The sequence below is a fragment of the Leucopleurus acutus genome, assembly GCF_964270905.1.
Source record: "Leucopleurus acutus genome assembly, chromosome: 17".
In the NCBI taxonomy this organism is placed as follows: Eukaryota; Metazoa; Chordata; class Mammalia; order Artiodactyla; family Delphinidae; genus Leucopleurus; species Leucopleurus acutus.
In genome coordinates this window covers 16816036-16838715 of record NC_139159.1, presented here as the reverse complement: position 1 = coordinate 16838715, position 22680 = coordinate 16816036, and the positions used below count along the sequence as shown (strand labels likewise).

The 22680-nt window shown below is 41.3% G+C and overlaps 1 protein-coding gene across 1 annotated transcript in view; it reads right to left on the bottom strand.

Annotated features, from left to right (window-relative positions):
* Positions 1-2047, bottom strand: part of KCNB2 (potassium voltage-gated channel subfamily B member 2) — a gene marked incomplete at both ends in the record, with an annotated part of 368172 nt that extends 366125 nt beyond the window's left edge. Inside the window, one exon of the mRNA XM_082859006.1 lies at positions 1469-2047. Within this exon, the coding sequence (XP_082715132.1) occupies positions 1469-2047 (579 nt within the window). The remainder of the gene's footprint in view (positions 1-1468) is intronic.
* Between the last annotated feature and the right edge of the window lie 20633 nt (positions 2048-22680).

Sequence of the window (22680 nt, the reverse complement as noted above, 5' to 3'; positions counted from 1 at the left end):
CCAGGGTTTATCTCATTCTGCTTCAAAATTCACACCATATTTTTAGTAGTAACTCAAATGTGTAACTTAAACACTTGACATTGGAAAGAACAGTAACCTTTCTCAACCAAATCCCACATCTCTCTCTTTCCTACAGATGAAACAAAAGTAAACAAATTATTCATAACTACAAAAAGACCTAATTGAAATATTTCATTTGCCACAAAATGTGCATTTCCTCATTTCATACAGCAGAAATAACATTTTATTCCATTTAGTTCCACATCCTGGCAAGAAAGTAAAATGACTTTAGGAGTCAAAAGATGCAAAACTAGAACTATCAATCGGGGCAAGAAGACAGCTTTATGATCGTCTACATTCAGCCAGTTATTTACAATATTTATATGGTATAGACTATCACGGAGAATTTTAATTTCCAGTCAAAAAGCACAGAGAAGCAATTATACTTCTGTCATCTTTACTGTTTATAAGAAAAGACAATTGAAAACAACAGTAATCCAAAGAATTTATAGGATAACACACTCTTCTCTACTGCATATTCCATTTTCATCTAATCTGCATGAAGTATCAATACTGCGCTTCTACAGTTACTGATGACTCTTTTGGCTTTTTTTCTCACAATTCATACTGAAATAAAGAACTAAATATATGAGATGAAAATCAGTTTGCACCAACCCTCAAAGCTCTAAATCAAAGTAGATAAACAGAGTCACGCCGTCGAATTAAATACTGAAATTAGTGGCCAAAAATTTTACCCTGAGATTTAGATGTATGCAGGCCCGATGGAAAAATATGAATTGACCTTCGTGTTCAGCAAACACTCTGTGAACTCTGAGATATGGGAATACCTCCGCTGTGGACACATTTATACACCAACAGACGGAAACATCACTGTCAGAGTAGACCTCACGAGGCGAGGTAAACGGATGCACGCTGACATTGATTCATCCCTACGCTGCTTTGTAAGCAGCTCCTTCCTCATATGGGAGCCCCAAGCTCACTGTGCTACACGGGGCCACGCTCTCCAGTCTCCCCAGCACCTCCAGAGAACCAGACCAGGAGGCACCTCCTCCACCTTCAACGACAGCACCTGGCTTCTCTTTGGGATGGAGCCCAGGCCTTTCTGCAAGACTCCACACCTGATGGATCTGAGCTGTGCTCTCTCCTCAACCTCCAAGTCACCAACCCCAGGCAGCGCCAGGGTGACCCGAACTCTTCATCGCCCTGCTGCCTTAGTCTATGCCTACTTAATAATAACAGTTAGGAAAGAGTAATGCCATCGTATGCCTTAACAGAAAGAATAACTCGACTTGACTCCATAAGACCTTGGAAAGGATGTCTCCCTGCACAGCCATCCTGGGTTCTCTTACCCAAACATCTTAAACGAAGAAAACCACGCTCTCTAGAATACAGGTACCACCTTTTCGGACGGCGCACAGGAAAGCGAGCAACGCTCTGCTTTTCGTACCTTTGCAGCCACGGAGGAGTTGGGCTTCTCCAGCAGGTCCCACAGTTTCTTCCTCTTTTCAGGGCAGCACGTGTTATCAAACTCTTCTCCCTCCCGCTCGCGCATGGTCTCCGCCTCCCGCCGCAGCTCTTCGTTCATCTGCTCCTTCTTTTGATGATACCTGGCTTGGCAACAGGATTCTAAGTAGATCTCATCGATCCCCCAGTAATCAAGCTCTTGGCCGAAAGAGAGAGCGCACATTTCTTCCATCATGTGGAGTTTCCCTGTCCGGTAGAAATTTAAAATGGAAGTGAAGGCTCCAGGGTGCCGATCGAAGAAATACTCGTTCTCGTTCAGGTTGTAGTCATCGCACACCTCCAGGAGGCTCTCGTGCGTGTTACAGTCCCGGAGCTTCCCCAAGCGGGTCCTGGGCAGCCGGTCCAACGTTCTCCACAGGACCTCGTGGTTGAGGCCCCCCACGTTGATTTTCACTCTACGGGAGCACGTTTTGCTCCTAATGATGTCCACCGGTTCCGGGGGAAGAGAAAGTGTCGACCTTGATGTTTTCCTGTTTAAGCCAGGGGGCGCCTTCTCTGCCATTTTGGACTGAACAAAGGGTCCTCAAAAGAATGGGCCGCGGGAAGGTCAACTCAAGCAATATCCCTGCGCGGCAGGCATTTCCACGGATGCACCTGGAAGAAAGCAACCACAAACCCTTTGGTTACTTGCATTTTTCCTAAAGCAGTTCCTATGCTATGGGCTCACTCTGTTGTTCGTGCATAACCGGGAGGTATAATATTAATTACCGTCTCTCGATGGAGATGTACATCTTTGCTTTCAGGTATAAGGAGGAAAAGACAACACAACGTACTATGCAGAAACAGCTGTGTAGTCAATTTTATACACCTATAGGTTGACAGCTCCCAAATTTGTCACCAGAGACCTCTTTCTCAAACTCTAGCCTAAACTATCCCTGTGCTGATCAGCTCTTCCCAGATAAAACACAGACACCTTCAATTAAATTGACCACACCTCCACACACAAGCTAAAACGCTGAGAAATCCTGATCTATCTGTCCACATGCAAATAAGCACCAGGTCTTAGCCAACTGTACCTCCTAAACATTGCTGAAGCCCTCCACGCCCATTACCCAGTCCTGGGTACCACCGAACCATGATGCTGATTCAAACCCTCAGCATCTCTTGCCTACGTTTCTACAATAGCACCTGAAACTGGATCCTGAGCTCTGGTTTTATCTACACAAAAACCGTTCTCCACACAGCTACTAGAATGATCTAAGAAACACATTTGACCTTACCATGCCCTACTAGATCTGACCTATCTCTCCACCTTCACCTCTCATTCCTCCCTCATCACCATATTCCAGCAGCCCCAGACCGTACACACTGTTTTGTTTCAAGCTCCTGGCCTTCGTTCATGCTGTGTCCTGGAAGGGCCTCCACCTTTCCCATCTCCCTTTGACTAACTGTGGCTTGCTCTCCAAGACTCAGCTCAGATATCACTTCCTCTAAAAAGCCCTCCATAATACATCTCCTCTATGATCATGTACTTCTGTGAATGTCTCTTCTATTTCATCATGCCACTGCAATAACACCTTTGCCAAGGATGCTGGGAGCCCTTGAAGACAAAGACAATCTTCTCTGTTATATCTTTATCACTGAGCACAGTGCTTATATATTGTGAGGGTCCGATAAATGTTAAATAGTCAGTTCTTTAACTGTTTTCCACGAGACAGCTGACAAGAGATCTCGTGGGGATAATGTATATGGCCAGAAAAATGCATAAATGGAGTCATTTGGATCACCTGACTAAAATGCACCTATGTTTACATTATGTGTATATATGTTTGTGTGTACATAAGATATGTCAGAATGTGTGTTTATATTCTTTGACCCACAGCTCTTTTCTCCTGTGTACTAATTCTTTAAAACATGACTGCTCTAGTGTCCCCTCTTATTGATCTATTCTTCTGATCTGCAGCAGTAAGCATCTTCTTATTTGATCTTCCCCTATAATGTTTTTGCAGAAAACCATGGTGCTTCAAGCAATTCATCCCAAATACCGCTGTCAATGTAAAACACCATGTTTCACACAGTCAATGGCTTATACCAAAGGGAAAAGCTTTTAGATTTAAGAGGTCCTTATAATTAGAATTCTCTTTTAAGATACACACCAATTTTGGCATGTGTTTGGTTTCTCCGCTCCTGTAAGTTAAATTTATTTCTCCACCTGGAAGCCAAGTATTCTCTCAAATGAAAATAAGTCAAATTTATGAAAAAAATGTAGCTGGACTATGTAAGAAGTATTTCAAATACGGCTAAGAAATATACTTGAAATGGGAGTTTTTTCAACTACATAGTTACAGAGATATTTAAAGCATATACATACACACTCTCATTGCAGATGATAAAAATGACTATTTTTACAATAAAGGAGAAATACAATAATTTGGGCAAGTATCAAATTCTCTAAGCCCCAATTTCTTAATCTACAAAATGAGGATAATAGTATCTACTTTATAGGCAGTGTTATGACAATTAAATGAGATAGTTTATGTGAAGGGCTCAGTACAGGAAGGTATATCTGAATAGAATAAGAAAACTCACATTCCTCCTTTAAGTGTAGCTTCCAATTAACTGCACAACAGCTATGATTAAAAGCTATACTGATGTCTATTCAATAAATGCTAGCATTTAAATTTTTTTCCCTTATACATATGTTCAGTCCCCTCTAATGGATTTTAAGCCTATAAGGCCAGGAATCATTGGTCCCAGTTTTTCTCTACCGAGCACTGTACTTACATATAGTGGGTAATAGCATGTAACTTTGATGCCACTGATGCCTACGTCGAAATTTGGTATTCAGATGGCAATGGACCACACACACACACACACACACCCCACATACAGCATGCAAGAGAGGGCACAGTAATACTATTAGGATCGGGCAAAACAACTGAAAATATTAGAGATGGGCAATTCGAGTGGTGAATCTGAATGTCTGTTCTCCAGCAAATTACTTGGTTTCAGGTGCAATGATATCTCAGCCATCCATATAGATTATGTGAACGGCCCATATGAATAATAAGCAGGAAGTTAATCCATTTTTAATTTGGCTACATATAAACATACAATGAATTCACTCTTTGTAGAATATCATGACTTACTAATGTGAAGAAGCGAGATGGTCTTTGAGCTGATTATGGTATCATATAAGAGGCTTTCCAGAAAGACTGAGAGCAAACTCCAAGGCAGTACAAACATCTCATGTTTACGGTCAAGGGCTTACTGTGACTTCCTTTCTTGTAAAAGCCATTACTAAAAGCATAAATGCTCTGTCATAGTTACCAGTAGGTCACCATTTATTTCAAATAATTTCACACTCATGACCTGCAGTGAATTCCCCTTTTTGTAGAATATGTGTCTCAAGTGAAGAGAGGTCATAAGACTTAAATTTCAAAGTATCTTCTTCACTAATCAAGAACTTTCTATTATAAGAAATTCAGTGTTGATTACAAACCTCACAATAAAAGACAGCCTGAAATTCAACGCCCTCTCTTCAAAGCAGGGGTAGAGAAATTTAGCATGAGTGAACGTAACCTGTTGATTTTATTTTCTTAAAGACTTAAAGATGATCTGCTCTGATTATTGTTACTGTGATTAAAAATTTTTTATTCTCCCTGGGCAGAATATTCTGCTTGTGACCTGGTGAAGAGTAGAGACTCAAAGGTGTAAGTTCTCGAGCAGTTGAAGAGCTGTAACTAGTGTTCAGAGTTAATCAGCCTTTCAGAATAGTCATAGTACACAAGTGGTCACAATTGTAAGCCTGTAATTCAGGTCAAGCCCTGCTCAGCAGTGCCTTAGAAACGCGCTGAGCCTTTCTGTCTACCTGCCCACCCGTCCGCCCACCCTTCTTCCTGCTCTCTCTTCCTCTGTATTTTTTCTCTCTCATTTTCCCATCTCTATTTCTCCACCCCCAACTTATCTCTCTTCGGTTCCTCTCCCTCTCTTCCTATCCCGTTCCCTAGATCTTTCTATCCTCATGGCCTCTTAACCAACCACAAAACCACTCTATCTTTTCAAACTTGTACATACTTTGTGAAGTTTTCTACATCCTTAACAAGAAAACCTCCTGAGCTGAAAATACCATGTTTCTCTCCAGAAGAAGCAAAAGACATCTAAACCAAGTTGCTTTTCATGGGAGGTTGTATGAGATTGCAAAAGGGGTTCTGCTGGGCTTCCCTGGTGGCGCAATGGTTGGGAGTCCGCCTGCCAATGCAGGAGATGCGGGTTCGTGCCCCGGTCCGGGAAGATCCCACGTGCCGCGGAGCGGCTGGGCCCGTGAGCCATGGCCGCTGAGCCTGTGCTCCGCAACGGGAGAGGCCACAACAGTGAGAGGCCCACGTACCGCCAAAAAAAAAAAAAAAAAAAAAAAGGGGTTCTGCTCTCAGGCTCACGACCCCTGGGTCTAGTTGGGCTGCCCTCCTGCATCCCCCTCACCTTTCTGGTTGGACTTTCAGTTTCTTCATGCATCAAACCATGGCATTTCCATGCCTACAATTCTTTCATTTCCTATGACACTTGGTTAATTTTTTCCCTCTCGCTATGATTCCGTGGCCATTGCCACCCTTCCTCTCCAATCACCATCCTAACTTTAGATAGAAATAAACATAACATAGTGCCTCAGATCCATGAAGACATTTTTTCATGTCTAGTTTCTTAAGAAAAGGTGGTTTTCATATTTCATTTCAAGAGTCCTTTAATATTTATGAGGGCTTGAAACAGACTGCATTCAGAACATCATAAAAGTTTCATTCATTTTATTTAGTGTTTTTAACTTTCCATTTTTAATCTGTTCTTTTCTGCCATGTTAATTTTATTTCTAGCAATGAATCTGTCCGTTCACTGTGTCTTGCCACTCTTGAGAGCTTGCAAAATTTTTGTTTTTAATTTTAGTAATTAAAGTGGATATGATGCTGTTTTCTCACGTTTAGTTTTATAAGTGAAATGCTGTCTACCATAATAATTTTATCCCATGAGAATCAATCATGTAATTCAATTTAGTGTATAAGTTTAATATAAAATGTAATAATTCCACGTTTAAACTGTGGAGATGTTATACAACTGTGTAGAATTTATATACACAACGAGATATAAGCTGAACACACATTTTTATGTCAAGGTCAGAATCTCAGTGAATTTTTGCTTTGGGCTGTTTGCTGGTTTATTTCACCTTGTTCAATCAATTCGAAGTCAAGCTTGCAACAGTCAGTCGACCAGTTGCAAATGTACTAAACATCCCTTCATCAGTCTGTTAGAGAAAAAAAGCGACTCTTGAAACAATAAACAACAACATTCTCATTTTGCACAGCTGCACCAGGCTCCACCAGCAGCATGGAATTATGCTGCCACCCGTTCAGGGCTCAACCTGACAAAACACAACTTTCTGATCATGGCATCATTATTACTGCTCGAGACTCCAGGTCTGAGGCAGGGGAGTTGTGGGGTGGGGGGGAGGGATTTTTTTTTTTTTACTGTAGTCTCAAAAATACTACCATTATGTCATATACTTGATACTTCCTTAGTGTAGCAAGGCAGGATAAATCCCATGTGTGATTCTGTGAAGATGAAAAGCAAATCTTTCTAAAGACCTAAGTGATGTTTACCATTTCCTTTCTGTGTTGCTGGTACGAGCTGAGCACACACTTGCAAACAAGCAGCTCCTAGACCTTTAAGTCTAAATCACTCTATGTATAGCTCTAAGGCATTTTCTTATATTTTTATGTATGGTATTAAGTAGTAAATGCATGTTTTTGGAACAGCTATGTCTGTTTCAGAGAGTCGCAAAGATTATTTGCAGTAGCTAGCTGCAGAGAAAGACGCCAGAATGGTTAGCTGAAATGTAATCAGTGCTTAAAAAAAATCACTACTCACTCAATTTTAAAAAGCACCTCCAGAATTTACTAAAGAAAAAGAATAAATTTATAACTAGTGAAAAACAAATCAGATTTATTTTAAAGTAAGGTCCTGGAAATCTTCAGCTATCCTAAGAAATTCAACAAACCTACTGAAGTACTTTAGAACTTGGCCAGAAATACTAATGAATTTATACTGTTGATTGTTTTTTAATATGTCAAGTTCTAGTAATAACCGAAACACTATCCTTTTCCTCAGAAAAGTGGAAGTAGCATTTCTTTTCTTCAATGAAAGGCTGCTAATATCAATAGGTTCCTCAATTTTAGCATAACTATTTACTCCCTAGTTTAAAAAAAAATCCAGGACTTTTATCCTTGGTATACCAGATGCTTTTTTTTAGATACACTCAAACAAAATCCTAAAAGCTTTGCTTTCAGTGGTCAAAGGAAGCACTGTGTTGCAGTATGAAGGAGAAAAGACAAGTAATAAGTAGAATATGTAATATGAGCATCTTTCCATATCATCAATGTCTCCAACTAACCAAATTTATAAACTATTTTATTTAGACACATAATATGAATTTTCTTCACCAGAAGACAGAACTATTTAAAGAATTAGCTCCTATATATACATTTGCTATAATTAGAGAGTAAAACACTAGGTTTGCCTTTAGAAAAATGGCCTTTTATAAGACATAGCTCATGAAAAATCCTTCTATATGCTGAAAAATATAATACTAATGTTATATTGCATCTTAGACCTTTTATAAACTACAAGGTATAGTTGTGGCTTGAAATTTTCAGTCTGTTTCAAAACCCACCAAAAAAGGCTCAGACTTCATACGAGCATTCAGCCATTCAGCTGGTGGAAGATTTTCTATTATGACAGTAAAAGTGCCCTTTATGTTGGGGCCCAAGACATGTTCTTTTAAATGTCTCCTTTTGCAGAAGTCTTCCCAGAGTCACAGCGGAGTGCAGGGGATAAATAAAGATGAAAGGCGATGAGAAAAATAAAAAAGGCAACAAACAGAGAAACTATTGGCGCCACTGAAAGGAATGGGAAATGAGGCTGGGCCACCCTGTAATATCCTGATAAAAGAAATCACAAACTTCAGTCGCTACCTGGGGTTCTCTGTGAATGATACAACCTTCTATTTGGGTGACTGACTTCAATTTCATATTCCATCTCGGTGTGTGGCGTAAGTTAGATTTAGCCTCTACGAAACCAAGTGAAAAGAAATGTTCATGAAGCTTGGATAGGATTTGAACTTTTTTTTTAAGGTTTCTTCCAATAAAATTAAATTTTAGATCATGCAATGGTTGGTCTGGAATGTTTAGCAGTAAGATTCTTGCCAAGAGATGTTCCTCAATGGGGCTCTGTTTCATAGTAAAAATACACTTTTCAACTACATTCCGGTCCCTTACTTCTCCACAACCAAACACACTGTAGGCAACGGAGCTTTTACTAAAAGCTCCAATACTGAGTCAGATTTGAGGTTAGTTTCTCTGACTTAAACGTACACCGTGCTTTAGATACCCCCATGTTTGGAGACAGGAATCACAGTATGTGGCAGAAGAGAGCTTGGATATGATCTGGTCCAGTTTCCCTATTTACAGCTTTCAAAACTGAGATCCAACAAGGCCACGTGACTTGGCTGACCTCTCTCTGGTAGTTGCTGAACTTGGACCAGAACCCAGATCTGCAGATGCCTACGTAAGTCTCTTTCCATTACACCCCAGCTCATTATTCTTTGCTTTTCACCTTCTAGTGGAAGTTTTAAAAAGCTTTTGTTTCTTTGTCTACACCCATGTCAAAACACTGGACTCAAACGACACTAAGTTGAGGCATGTTATCTCCTATACGTAGCTTGTTTCTTTACAGGGTAATGACTGCAGTCAGGCAACTAGACTGTTCTCTTCTGAAGACAGATGCGCTGCACAGAATCGTTCTTCCCTTGCCTTTGCCTCCCTAGGGCCGGTGTTTAGGATAACCACCTCCTTCGGCTCTGGACCCCTGCAGTCGGTTCTGCACGCTGCAGCCCAAACAGTGGTAGATCCGGGCCATCTCTAGTAGAACACGCTTCCACGCTTCTAGTCTCAGGATAGACACAGAACAATACAAAGACTGCAAGGTCTGTCCTCTACTTATCTCTGCGGTTCAGTACCTTCCTCCCTCTCCCCGTGTCTCTGTTCTAACTTTTGCTTTCATTTCTTTACACGTGCCATTCGCCTTCTGCGACAGGGAATTTGCACATCTTCTATTTTCTCCCCCCGTCCCCTGCAGATATTAACTCAAGGATCACATCTTAGTCAATACCACCTGACTTCCTTGAATATACAGTCATCCTCCTATTTTAAGAACTTATATATAATCAGATACCTTTACCTGGACCACTGGTCACAACAGGAGTTTTAAGTTTGCTGGGATGAGTATTTTGATTATTTGATTAATATCTATTCTCTCCACTAAACCAAGTTCCTTGTGGGCAGGATCAAGTCGGATTTGATTTATCATTGTATCCCAGGTGCCTGGCATACAGCAGACACATAATAAATATCATGTGAATGACAAAGTCAATAATCATTTTATTTAACATTTATTTAACAACCATTTTCCTCTCCTTCCAGCTACCTCATATTACCTGCCACTCCCCAAACCCAATAAGACTTTCATGTATGAAAAGCTCTTTTCCAAATTCTCCATCTGATAAACTCTTACTCGTTATTCAAGGTCAAGAACAAATATCTTGTTCAGGGAGAATTCATCTCTTCTGCCATGCTGGGTTAAAAGTTTGCTCTATTTTAATGCTTTTCTCAGTGTATCGCAACTATTCACTTAGAATTCTTTCTTATTCATTCATTTAGCAAATACTTATGAGCCTTTACTCTGCTTGAGGTGACACCATGGAACTTATATTCTAGTGGAGGTAGGTAGACATGCTACAGACAAACATACACAAGCAGCTAACTACAAAGCTGATAAAAGCTGCGAGAGAGAAGAAGGAGGTACCATGTGAGCTTTAAGTGAAAACACCTTCTTGGCTGTGAGCTCTTAGAAGTGATGAACATCTCTCATCCACATCTGTATCTTTGGGATGCAAGTGCTTACCAAATGTTTGTGGACTACCCGAAAGCATGAATGAATGAGTGACTAATGAATTTCAAAGCACTACTATCCTTTTTCTTGGCCACATGTTCTGGCTAACATCATCCAACGTCAGTTAATTATGGTGATTTCCAATTTGTTTAGACGTTCTGCCGGCCCTTATTTGCTTATTTTAATAAGGCCTGGGCTCAAAATAAGAGCTAGATTTTCTGGAGCTACGTAAGGAACAAGTGATAAACAAGTTAAGACTCTCTAATAATCACTGCTGCCCCAGAGTGGAATTTGCTTCCTCCAGGCACTCCTGGGCCTGGTAATATTCAGGCAGACACCAGGTGACCGCCTGCTCTACCGAGAAATGGACAAGACTGTCTCCAAGGCACCCTCTATCTCTGAAATTTCCTGGTTCTATGAGATTTCTGTGTGACCTCAACTCATCTACATATTCCACCGGATAGATAAAGAACAAGAAAAAAGTTCACTCTGGTGAATTTCTTAAGTTTCAAATTTGACAAAAGTGAATTTTCAATTCCTCAGCGTATACTCACTCCTAGGTAAAGTATTCGAGCCAGAAAAGCCATTATGATAGAATTGCTACTAATAAAAGGACAAAGAAAAGAAAGTATCAAAGTTAGAGTCTAAACTTTTTTCAAAAGATGAGCTTATACCCTTCAAGGATGAGCTTTTCTCTTTCTAAGTGATATAAAATATTGTCATGTGAAGACTGTAAGAAGGGGGCAAAGGTTAATCAAAGGAATGAGCCTACAGTAATGGAAATACAAGCAGAGCAGTATCTGGATTGGGAAAATAACTTACGGTGAAAGGCAGAAACTTTCCCGATGTATTCAAACCACAATGTATAGGTGACCTTATCTTTAGACTCAGAGCAGACGACTGCGCAAACTCACCTTAGGATCCTCAGTGTAGCCACATCCATCGGTACCCTTCCCTCTTTTCCTGACTGTGCATATTCAAAATGATGTGTTCTAGATTCCAGCATGAAAAAAAAAAAAACAATTTCTAACAAATCAATGGTATCCTTCATTAATGGATCTGATTTAAAAAATGAGAACGTGTCACAAGTAATTGGCTTGATTTTTTTTTCCCCCTGTGCATTAAGGAGAAAAGGGAAGAGGTTCACTGAACTATAAACATCCATCTCCATATCCCTTATGAATAATGTTTTCCATCTGCCCTTGTCATCAGTGAGGATCACTAAACAGCATTTATTAAGCGTCCATCTGTGTGTGGCACTTTATAAATATTCCTCCCCATGCCCCTGCCCACTTTCCCAATCTACCATGTGTCTCTGTTGTAGGAAATGCTAGGGAGCTACAAGGATAATAAATAATTAATGCTAAGAATGTTAAGGCAGATGGACGAGATGACCTACTAGCATCTATGAATCTGAGGATGTTAAATTTACTGCTAATAATATAATTTAGCACAATTTGATAAGAAAATATCAAAGCATTTGATGACAAAAAAATCAGCGCATCATATTCCGCCAACGACTTCTAAAATAAAAATGTGAAAATTAGGGACTACAGATGGACTGACTGAAGCCCTGAGTTCATGTGACTTGTACCAGATGATACAGTCTTCAAATAAATAATGTGAAAAACAGTGTGGAAAAATCATAAAAATTATGGTTGCAACAGTATAATAGGGAAAGGGACCTGAGCCAAGGGTGAATATATTCAGAAATAAGGGCAAGCCATTGTTTTCACTGAAAGCAGCAGTGTGGTTAACAATGGTGAAATTATGGATTTTCCGCCCTTTTTCATTCTTCTTTAATGTTATTCTATTCTTTTTTTCTTAAAGAAAAAAAACGAATTATATTGGTTTTAGTGATGGTGATATTCAGAACATTCTTTTGCACCTTTGCAAGCATCATGTAGTCAGGATTATAATAAAAGAGAAAGTCAGTGTAAAACAGCAATAGCTATGGGTTTCAGATTTGCCATTTGGATTTTGTTTCGGCTTAAGATCAAAATGTCCATAAGTAGAAATTGTATTTCCTAGAAGGTAGGGATATACTTGGACTTGTAGCTGAAGGACAGTCAAAGTTATGATCTCATTTGCTTTGTGACTTTGGTTAATAATTATCATTTTTATCACTTTCCACATATTGAGTGATTATTATATGCAGCCACTGTACTTATTCCGCTTAATTCTCATTAATTGTCATTAATTGTCAATCACCTTGGGGTGGGTATTATCATCTTTGATTTACAGATAAAGAAACTGAGGTTCAGAAAGGTAAGTGCCTTGCTCAAGATGACATAACCAGTACGTGCTCATTCCAGGATACCAGTCCAGCAATACCTTAACTCAAAGCCCATGTTCTTAACCTTCTAAGACCCTGGGGATTTTCCTTGAATGGCATGATTCTGGATGCCTTAGAACGATAAATAAATAGAAATATGAGACCAATATTGAGCAATCTTTTTAGCATGATAGAGAAGGAAAGAATGAAATAACTTTTCAAATAATTCCTGTAACACTATGTCTATCCCTTGGCCTAGACAGGTGGCATGTATAAAATATATTAAATGGAATAATTTTCTTTTGGATAGAGATGGCAACTGTTTCTGCAGTTCTAAATTTTCAAAACTAAACATAAATTTTAGTGTGTGGCTTTCAAAAGTAATGCTATTAGTTGTAGTATTTGAGATCTAATGTCAAGATAGATGCTTTAAAAATATTTTTTAAATGTTAAACATACAAAATTCAGCCTTTGGAAGGGCAACACTGGTAGGTTTTAATGATCTTCCCAGGGCCCATCCGCATCAGGATGAGAAGCCAAGTCTCTTGTTCCTGAATCCATATTCTTTCCACTAGACCTTGCTACCTCAGGGCTTCAGAAATAAATATAAAATTAGAATGATGGAAGAGAAAAAATGTGAAGCAGGAGCCATCTAGCTATTTCACACCCAGTTAAACCTATAAATACTGATGAGTTGAACCTAATTATTAATGATTCCTGACTACAACATAAATCTATAATTTCTACTATTCCAATAATGGTCGGAATGGAAAGAGATCGTAAGCTGTAAATAACACATACTGACTTAGATCCATGATTCCTTTCTCATTACCTTCCTTCCTTCCAAAACAACGTGTTACTTGGCTATTAGTATATATTGAGTGCAGGGGGTACAAAACTGGGTAAAGGCACCCTCGCTCTCAAGGAACCCATAGGATTACTGCAACGAATATTACAGAAAATTTTGGATTTGTGCTTTTAGCATGTGTTGTGTAGGCTCAGGTAGTACTGTGTACTTAAATATTTATTTGACACCTAATTAAAACTTCCTACCTGATTTAAACATACTGATGTAAAGGGAGAGAGAGGTAATGATGAAGATGTCTGAATTCATGGGGCTTTGTGGAATACAATCTTCATTTATTGTATGGGAGCTATAGCCTTAGCCACCATTTGGAATATTGAAGGCTCTTTGAGGTCTTAAATAAATTCATGAATTTGATGAATTATTTAATTAATTCATTATTTCCTTAATTCATTCATTCAACAATATTTACTGAGCATCTATTACATCTGTTCCAAATGCCATAAAATGCCCCAAACCCTTACTCTAATGTTCTACTTTAGCTTCATATATATATATGATTACAAACTATGTTTATTATGCTGGAAACCAAGTATTCTGCTGGGCCTGAATGAAACCAAAAGTCAAGTTAAAGAAGTAGCCTTTTAGTAGCTTCTAAGCTTTCTATGTGCACTCTTTCTATAAAGCCTAATGAAAATGCTCTCCTTAGAATGAGAAAAGACTAGGATTCCAAATTTAAAATGACATTTATCTCAAAAGTAAATTAATATTTAATGACAGTCTGATTAATAATTGTGATTTTATGAACTGGAGACATTTAGCACGAAAGCCCCTAGACACATTTGTTCAATGCAGACTAGGGAAAAGGGCTAAAGATGGACCATCTCTTTTCAAATGTTACTTTACTGTTATGTTTCAGAATTTTTCCTTCTACACACCACTTTCTCATCCTGGTATTAGCTTACTGGAAAGCTTTTCTTTTGTGGAAAGCAGAATAAGCGTTCAAGAGCTCCAGTCCCATGAGGACTTTCAAAGGATTAAGAGCAACTATAATGTTACCTAGGTGATAGCTGTGAAAAGCAAATATACAGTACAATGCTTCACCTTACTTTTTTTACATATTAAATACTGAAATTATTATATCTGATAAATCTCCAAAAATGTATTAATTGGCCTGTCAAGAGCTATCATCATTTCAGATTTTTTTTTTTTTCCCAATGAACTGAACTGTTCTTTGGCTGGTTTTTGTTAATGATCTGAACTGATAAAACGGCTTTTGTAAATAGGCACAAAAGTAAAGAAATCAATATGTGAAATAAAAGGAACTTGCTAAAAGACACAGTGTCGTGTCTGTCATTTTAGAAAGAAAACAAGAACAGAGGAAGGAGAAGCAGAGAAAAGGGGAGGGAACAAAAACAGAAAAACAAATCCGAGATGGGAAAAGTGGGTGTGAGAAAGCATTTAAGGTCACATTACACTGATACTTACAAAGATAAAGTTCTACCTTTGTATAACATTTTACATTTTGTACAGTTCACACAGAGAAAGAAATGCCTTCGTCAAAGAACAATTCCTATGGCTAGAAACGAGACACAGGACATTCAAATCTCTTTGCTAGGAGGTACAGGGAGATCCTCATCCCAGTCAAAATAGGCACTGGACTCCGGACATGTTAATATATGGTTAACTGGAGGCCAACACTGGTTGTAAATGGATGTTTCTAGAATTTAAACCATACTGCTTTTGAAACTTAGAGTTCCCTAACTTAGAGTTTCCAGGCCTGCACTGTCTCATATGGTAGCCACCAGCCAGAGATGGCTATTTAAATTTAAATTTAGAATATAATTTCTCAGTCTTACAAGTCAATTTCAAGGGTTCAATAGCTTATGTGGCTAGTGCCTACCATATTGGAGAGTACAGATATAGAACATTTCCATCCCTGCATCAAGTTCTATTGGAAATCACTGGTCTAGCCAGCCTTCTCGTGAGGTTATGAGGCTGAGTATGTACTGAAATAGGGATGAGAGACAAAGTCTACTGGAAGCACCATGTTCTGCCTGTGTGGATCTCATTCCACCGTCTCCATTCTTAGCAGTGGTAGCCCCTGGACCTCCACTTACAAACTCTTCTCCATCCCAGATTCTAGGACCATCTGGCTCTCGTCAAGAAGAACGTGAAGCCTGTGTAAGTGCAAAATAGTGCAGGGCCGTGGCTTGGCAGTCCCGTTACCAGGCAGACTTGCTCTGTTCCTCCTCTGCTCAACCCTGGCCAGCAGTTCTTGGTTAATTGTGCTCTTGGTGCTGTTTTGTGACCTAGAACCTGACACAGGTCCTGGCTCCATCCATCATTTGTTGATCCATCATTGGATCAACAAAGAAACAATGATTATCAGCCATGTGCCTGGAGTTGCAGAGATGTGATGGATAAAGCAGTGAAGGAGAAGGACGGTCCCTGCCTTTACTGAGTTGACATCATTCTCACACAGGAAAATGACACCTGGCAAGTAATTACCCACAATTTAAAATGAGAATTGGGGTAAGTGCTTCAAAGGAGAAAACAGTGCTAGGAAAGAGAAGAATGAAGAGACCTGTCCCATTCTGGGAGCCCGAGAAGACTTCTTAGAGCAAGTGACTTCTGACCTGAGATGAGAGACACAGGTAAGAGTTAAGAAAGTGGGAGAGAGCGTCCCTAACAACTACGTGTGCAGGCCTCACAGCAGGTAATCCCAGGCACCTAAGGGGAACTAAAAGAAAGCCAGAAATTGTAGCAGCAAACGAGGGGCGAGTGGGCCTGAGATGACGCTGGCGGGCAGGGGCCAGGCTGACCAGAGCCTGTTATGAACAACAGCTTTACACTAGTGATGCTTTGGAAAATGAAGGAGGAATATGGTAACCCCCAAATTAAAGATTTAGGCCTTTATCCTAAGAAAAGTGGGAAATCGTTTAAGGGTTTTAGGTAGATCAGTGATGTGATCAGATTTGCCTTTTCTCAAAAAAGTAAAGGGCGGGAGTTCCCTGGTGGCGCAGTAGCTAAGAATCCGCCTGCCAGTGCAGGGGACACGGGTTCGAGCCCTGGTCCAGGAAGATCCTACATGCCGCGGAGCAATTAAGCCCATGCACCACAACGACTGAGCCTGCGCACTAGAGCCCATGAGCCACAACTACTGAGCCCACGTGCCACAACTACTGAAGCCCACATGCCTAGAGCCCATGCTCTGCAATAAGAGAAGCCACCACAATGAGAAGCCCACGCACTGAAAGGAAGAGTAGCCCCCTCTCGCCCCACGCAGCAATGAAGACCCAACGCAGCCAAAAAAAATAATAATTTTTTTTTAAATCACTAAAAAAAAAGCAAAGGGCAAATGGATTAAGAGGACAGAAGAGAAGCTAAGAGTCTGTGTAGTAAGCTTTAGTGGAAGTTGAGACAGAGGTGTTGGTAGTTTGATGACGGTAGAGGAAAGGGCCCGGTCCACTGTGCCTGAATCCCTGAGTTGATAATGTGACCATCACGTGGCTTTCCTAACACACACCTAGGCCTAAACTGGTCTGAACCCCGCTAGTTACTTAACATAGACCTCTTCCTCAACTCTAAGTCCCCCCCAAACTATAGCATTTGGTCCTATGGGGCTGGATCATCTTAACCTTGCCTGCCCCACCTGCCCCTGCCTGTCTAAATCTCCAAATACGCCCTGTTCTCAGACTAGCATCCCCCTACTTGGCCAGGACTTGCCCCCGTGCTCCTTCAATCTAACCTCCTGCCTACCTGGACTGCCATCTGCCATCTGTCTCCACTCACTCTAGATGCCACATGTGCCTACCTAGTTGATTTCCTTTTAGGACCAGCCTATCCTGACATTACTAAGTGCTCACTGCTAGAAGACAAAAGGAGAGAGTGGGGAAAGAACCAAATAGCTCAAGTCCTGGAGTCTGCAAGAAATAAACTAGGTGATCAGAAGCAGAGCATAAAAGTATCTCGGGTAACAATGGCGACATAATGGCCCAACTCCCCTAGTTCAGCAAAACCACAGCCTACATGCTGTTCCTCACCCCAGAAGCGCCACCCTCACCCTTTTGTTTTCAGGAGGCTCGCCTCTGCCGATCACCTTTCTTTTCCAAATAGCTCATAAGGAAACACTGATCGTTTGAGCCAGGGCAGACTCACTGTACTTGGCCACTAGAGAGGAAACTGGGGGTTCCTATGGTTGCCTTCAGATAGACTGTAAGCCCAGCAGGGGTAAAGACCAATTTTGTTTAACCTGGTGACCCAGAAGAATGCTTTACATATGAAAAGTGCTTAATAAATATTTGCTGGGGCTTCCCTGGTGGCGCAGTGGTTGAGAGTCCACCTGCCGATGTAGGGGACGCAGGTTCGTGCCCCAGTCTGGGAAGATCCCACATGCCGCGGAGCGGCTGGGACCGTGAGCCATGGCCACTGAGCCTGCGCGTCCGGAGCCTGTGCTCCGCAGCGGGAGAGGCCACAACAGTGAGAGGCCCGCGTACCGCCAAAAAAAATTTGCTAAGTGCGTATCTTTTAAAACACTGGCTACAACTTCGAGCCAACTGGACTGTGAGAAAGCAACAAGCCCTCTTAGTGAAAGAACTGCTGCTTTGCCTCAGAAAGAACATCATGGACTTTTCTGCTCTTCCAGGCAAATCCCCTTGTGGACTTACACACCAAGTCCACTGGCACCTTGGGGAAGGACACAGGGAAAATTTTAGATGAAGAGATGTGAGGAAGAGTCTAGAGCAAGAGGAAGGCCTAGCAAATGGCTGGTATCTGGGCCCCAGAGAGAACCGGGCCGGTGAGCAAACCCCCGTGGTAAGAAGTGGTAAACACATTTCTAAGAGCAGTGACATCTAACATTCAATTAGAATTAGTTTCTTGTCTACGGTATAATTACCATCCTTTATCCCAAAGCACTCAGCCAGAGTCTGTAATCTACAAGAGCCTTATACCAGGCATGATTTAGAGAACGAAGGAAAATGTGTGGCAGTCCCAGAAGCCTGGGTCAAAAGCCAAAGACAGGACAGGAGTGAGATGGGGGAGATGCCATCAATAGCGTGGATGAACTAGTGAGTGAATGCAGTTCAAACCCTTTCCCCCTAGTTTATTCTGGAGGAAGATGATGGTAGCAGGGAACAGGTAATTGTCTACCTAAACTTAGGTTTCAATTGTGTAAGAAAGAGTTGTCACTGAGACGTTCTGGGGATGCTGGGATGACATTTCCCAGCGGCCCCTGCACCCCGGTGAGCCATCTGACTAGTTGTCATCAGTAGACTATAAGCAGAAGTGTTGTCACATATGAGCCAGGAGGTTTAAGAAGTCGATGTCTTTTCAATGCTCACTGTTGCTCTCTCTCCATTTGACTGTTATGCGGGTGAGAAATAAACATTTATTATGTTTAGCCACTAATAGTTTAGTTCATTACAGCAGCTAGCATCAACCTAACTTATTCTGAAATTGACACCTTGAAGTGGGTGCTGCCTTAACAAAAATCTGATTATGTGCTGTTGGCCATTGCCGAGGAAAAAACGACCAGAGACCTGGAACCCTGTTATGCCCTGGCAAAACTGGGATAACTTAGAGGGCAGGTCTACAGCTCTAGAGGAAATGGTTGGAAAGAGCCAGAATGCTAGTATGTGATGGTTGCCCCTCACCGCCTATATCAAGGTATCCCAAGATAATGGATGAACTCATGAAAGAACTGGCTTGTTTGAGAACAGAAATAAGGGCAAACAGCCAAACTCTAGAAATATAAGACTACAAAGCTGGAACAAGCCCCTGCTTCAGGGACTCTAATGGTGAGGAATGACACTGAAAAAGGCTCTGAATAACAAATGTCCATTAAGACTTCCCAGTTACAAAAGGGACTCAGCCTTGCAGCAAAGATCTGATTAATGAAGTTACCTAACCACCCAAGCCTATTATTTCAGATGACCCCAAAATAACCACTTGAGACACAGGTGGTTGAGACATGAGCAAAGAAATGAGGGAGGTTCAAGAATTATAAATAGGAAAGAAGTTATATGGTAGGCAGTGGTGTAACTGACAGCAAATAGATAAGAAACCTAGGAAGATTTTGAGGGAATTGTATTGTCAAAGAAACTAGGAGCCTAATTTCTAGCGAGTATAAAACAACCTCGGGGCTTCCCTGGTGGTGCAGTGGTTGAGAACCCGCCTGCCAATGCAGGGGACACAGGTTCAAGCCCTGGTCGGGGAAGATCCCACATGCCTCGGAGCAACTAAGCCTGCACGCCACAACTACTGAGCCTGCACTCTAGAGCCCGCAAGCCACAACTACTGAAGCCCATGTGCCTAGAGGCTGTGCTCCGCAGCAAGAGAAGCCACCGCAATGAGAAGCCTGCACACCACAACTAAGAGTAGCCCTCACTCACCGCAACTAGAGAAAGCCCGTGTGCAGCAATGAAGACCCAACACGGCCAAAAATAAACAAACAAACAACCTCAAGGCATCCAGTCTCATACCAGCAAGAAGCTGGCTGGGAAAGTAACATCACTCCCAAGAAGGATATACTTCTCAACACCCATTTTGAATGTGGCCATGGAGAGTAATGGACAAGGAAGAACCTTCCAGAAGGTGACCAGGGCTACAGAGAACAATGAACAAAGGAGTTCTTCCAAGACAGCAAAACCAGAGTCTAATAGAGGAATCCCCCCTACTGCCAGAGCAGGACGTCTTTAGCAATGTGTAATGGGATTTCTTTCATAATATATGCCAATGACTGCTTTATGCCTCCCATTCTTTTTTTTTTTTTTTTGCGGTACGCGGGCCTCTCACTGTTGTGGCCTCTCCCGTTGCGGAGCACAGGCCCCGGACGCACAGGCTCAGCGGCCATGGCTCACGGGCCCAGCCGCTCCGCGGCACGTGGGATCCTCCCGGACCGGGGCACGAACCCGTGTCCCCTGCATCGGCAGGTGGACTCTCAACCACTGCACCACCAGGGAAGCCAGATGCCTCCCATTCTTCCCTCTTCCAAATGGGAATTTTGAATGCAATTATTCTAAACCTGATCCACCATTGCAGAACAGGAGGCCAGTAACCTGCCTTTTAAGTATAAAGGTTTCTGGACAAGGAGGGGCCATATACAGATTTAATTGGGGAGGAAGGGTTTAGCATTATTACCCATAGAACCTGGACGTTGAAATGGATGCAGCGACCAAGAAGGCTTCAGGTAGTCTCCTGGGGCTGAGGTTTTCCTACATGTAGCTACAGAGGCAGAATACGATACAAATAGCTGTTTAGCAAAATCTGTGCTTCCCCTTTCACGATACAGGAACGTTGCTAGGGAGCTGCTGCCCAGCCAGGGGTTACATATTCCCCTCTATGTATTTAGATAGAGTGATGTGATCATCTCACTAACAGAATGTGAATGGCAGCAAGGTGTGTCACCTCTCGGATGTGCCTTCTCTGTGCTCATTCTCTTCCACAGCTGCCAGCTAGATGCAAAGAACTCCAAGTCCCTAGTGTAGATGGAAAGAATCTGGGTCCCCAAATCACCGCATTGGAACACACACAATGGACCCTCATATGAGCCAAAAATAATCTTCTACTCTATCAGTTACCGCAAAATGGAGGTTTACTACAGAAGCTCAAGTTACCTTAACTAATGCAATGACCTCTGAAGAAGAAAGAGGCTTCAAGTGTGCTGTGATGGGAGCTGGATGATTTGGGAGACACTTTATTTACAACTGTTTGCTACAGAGTATCCAAGCCCTTCTCCACTTCTTCACTATTCCTCTTAAAGTTAAGTCCTGCACCCTATCCTACCTGTATTACTCGGCAGTCTCCCAGCTCGTCTCCCAGGCATCAATCTCCTTTCCTCTTATAGTCCCTCTTCCTCATGCTAGCTCAGAGACTGTCCCCAGTAAAAGTGGACCACATCACTCTATTTAAAACTGCAGTTGACCTCCACTGCCTGTCCTACAGGATAAAATCCAAGGGGCTTTGCAAGGCATACAACACCTTTCCCATTTCGTCCCCAAGTTCTTCAGTCTTATCTGTCATCACTTCCCTACAACTGCCAACGTTGAGCCCCAATGAGCAGCCAGGCCCTTTTTACAACACTGCTTTGCAAATGCTGTTCCCTCTGCCTAGAATGTTATCCATCTGCCTCCTTTGTAGCCTGGAGGCCGCTGACTCATCTCTTAAAAATTAGCTTAGCTGTCACTTCCACTGTGAAGTCTTGTCTGACACTCCCACGTAGAACATAAAACGCTGACAGTTATGATCAGAGCAGTCAGCTTCGCATATGGTACGTACTATTACTTTGTTTCTAGTGCTTAGAAATCTAAGGGGTTGAATTTTGTTGCTGCTTGTTTTGTTTATTATTTAGTCAGCCTCTAAACTTCCCTTCTGACTAAAAACTTAAGAGAAGTCTGATTTTTCAAAATAGCCCAATTATGCATTAGAATTACAGTGGCTTCCTTCTGTAGGAGAATATAGCCATAATCAGTGCTGCTGAATGGGATTAATCCAGTCCTTCTGACAGAGGCTTCTAAAATCATTAAGTATTTGGAAGGCGAGGCCCAGGAATGCAAGAAACCCTACAACGTGGGTAGAAATTCTGTGTCCTCCATTATTTTTACACTTTCATCAGACACATAAGTAAATGAAAAACTTGCTTATTATTATCTGTGACTAGATTCTAACCTTGTTGTACACAAAATATTTTTACATAGGAATGTTCCAGGAATGTAACTGCCATACTGGGAACTTCACCAGGATTTGCTCACCATTTTGGAAAGTCACATCACCCACTGTAACACTGCTCATGTTAACTGACTCACTAATACAACACACCCACATCTGTTTGCAACTGTAGCTGTCACACTCAATGAACATATTTACTTTGTTCTTATTTCAAAATGCCAAATATACAAAAGTGTCATTGATATTCAGTTGAATATTTTCTCTTAAGTCCAAATTCATGCATTTCAAGTAGCAAGCACCTGACTGCTTTAGGACATCTTTTACTGTAGTATACCTGAGCGTACACATACTGATACACTTGCAATTTTCATAAGCTGCTTTCCTTTTATTTCTTCTTTCTATTACAGATAGGGAATTTATATTGATTTTTGAAATATTACATGTGTAGACA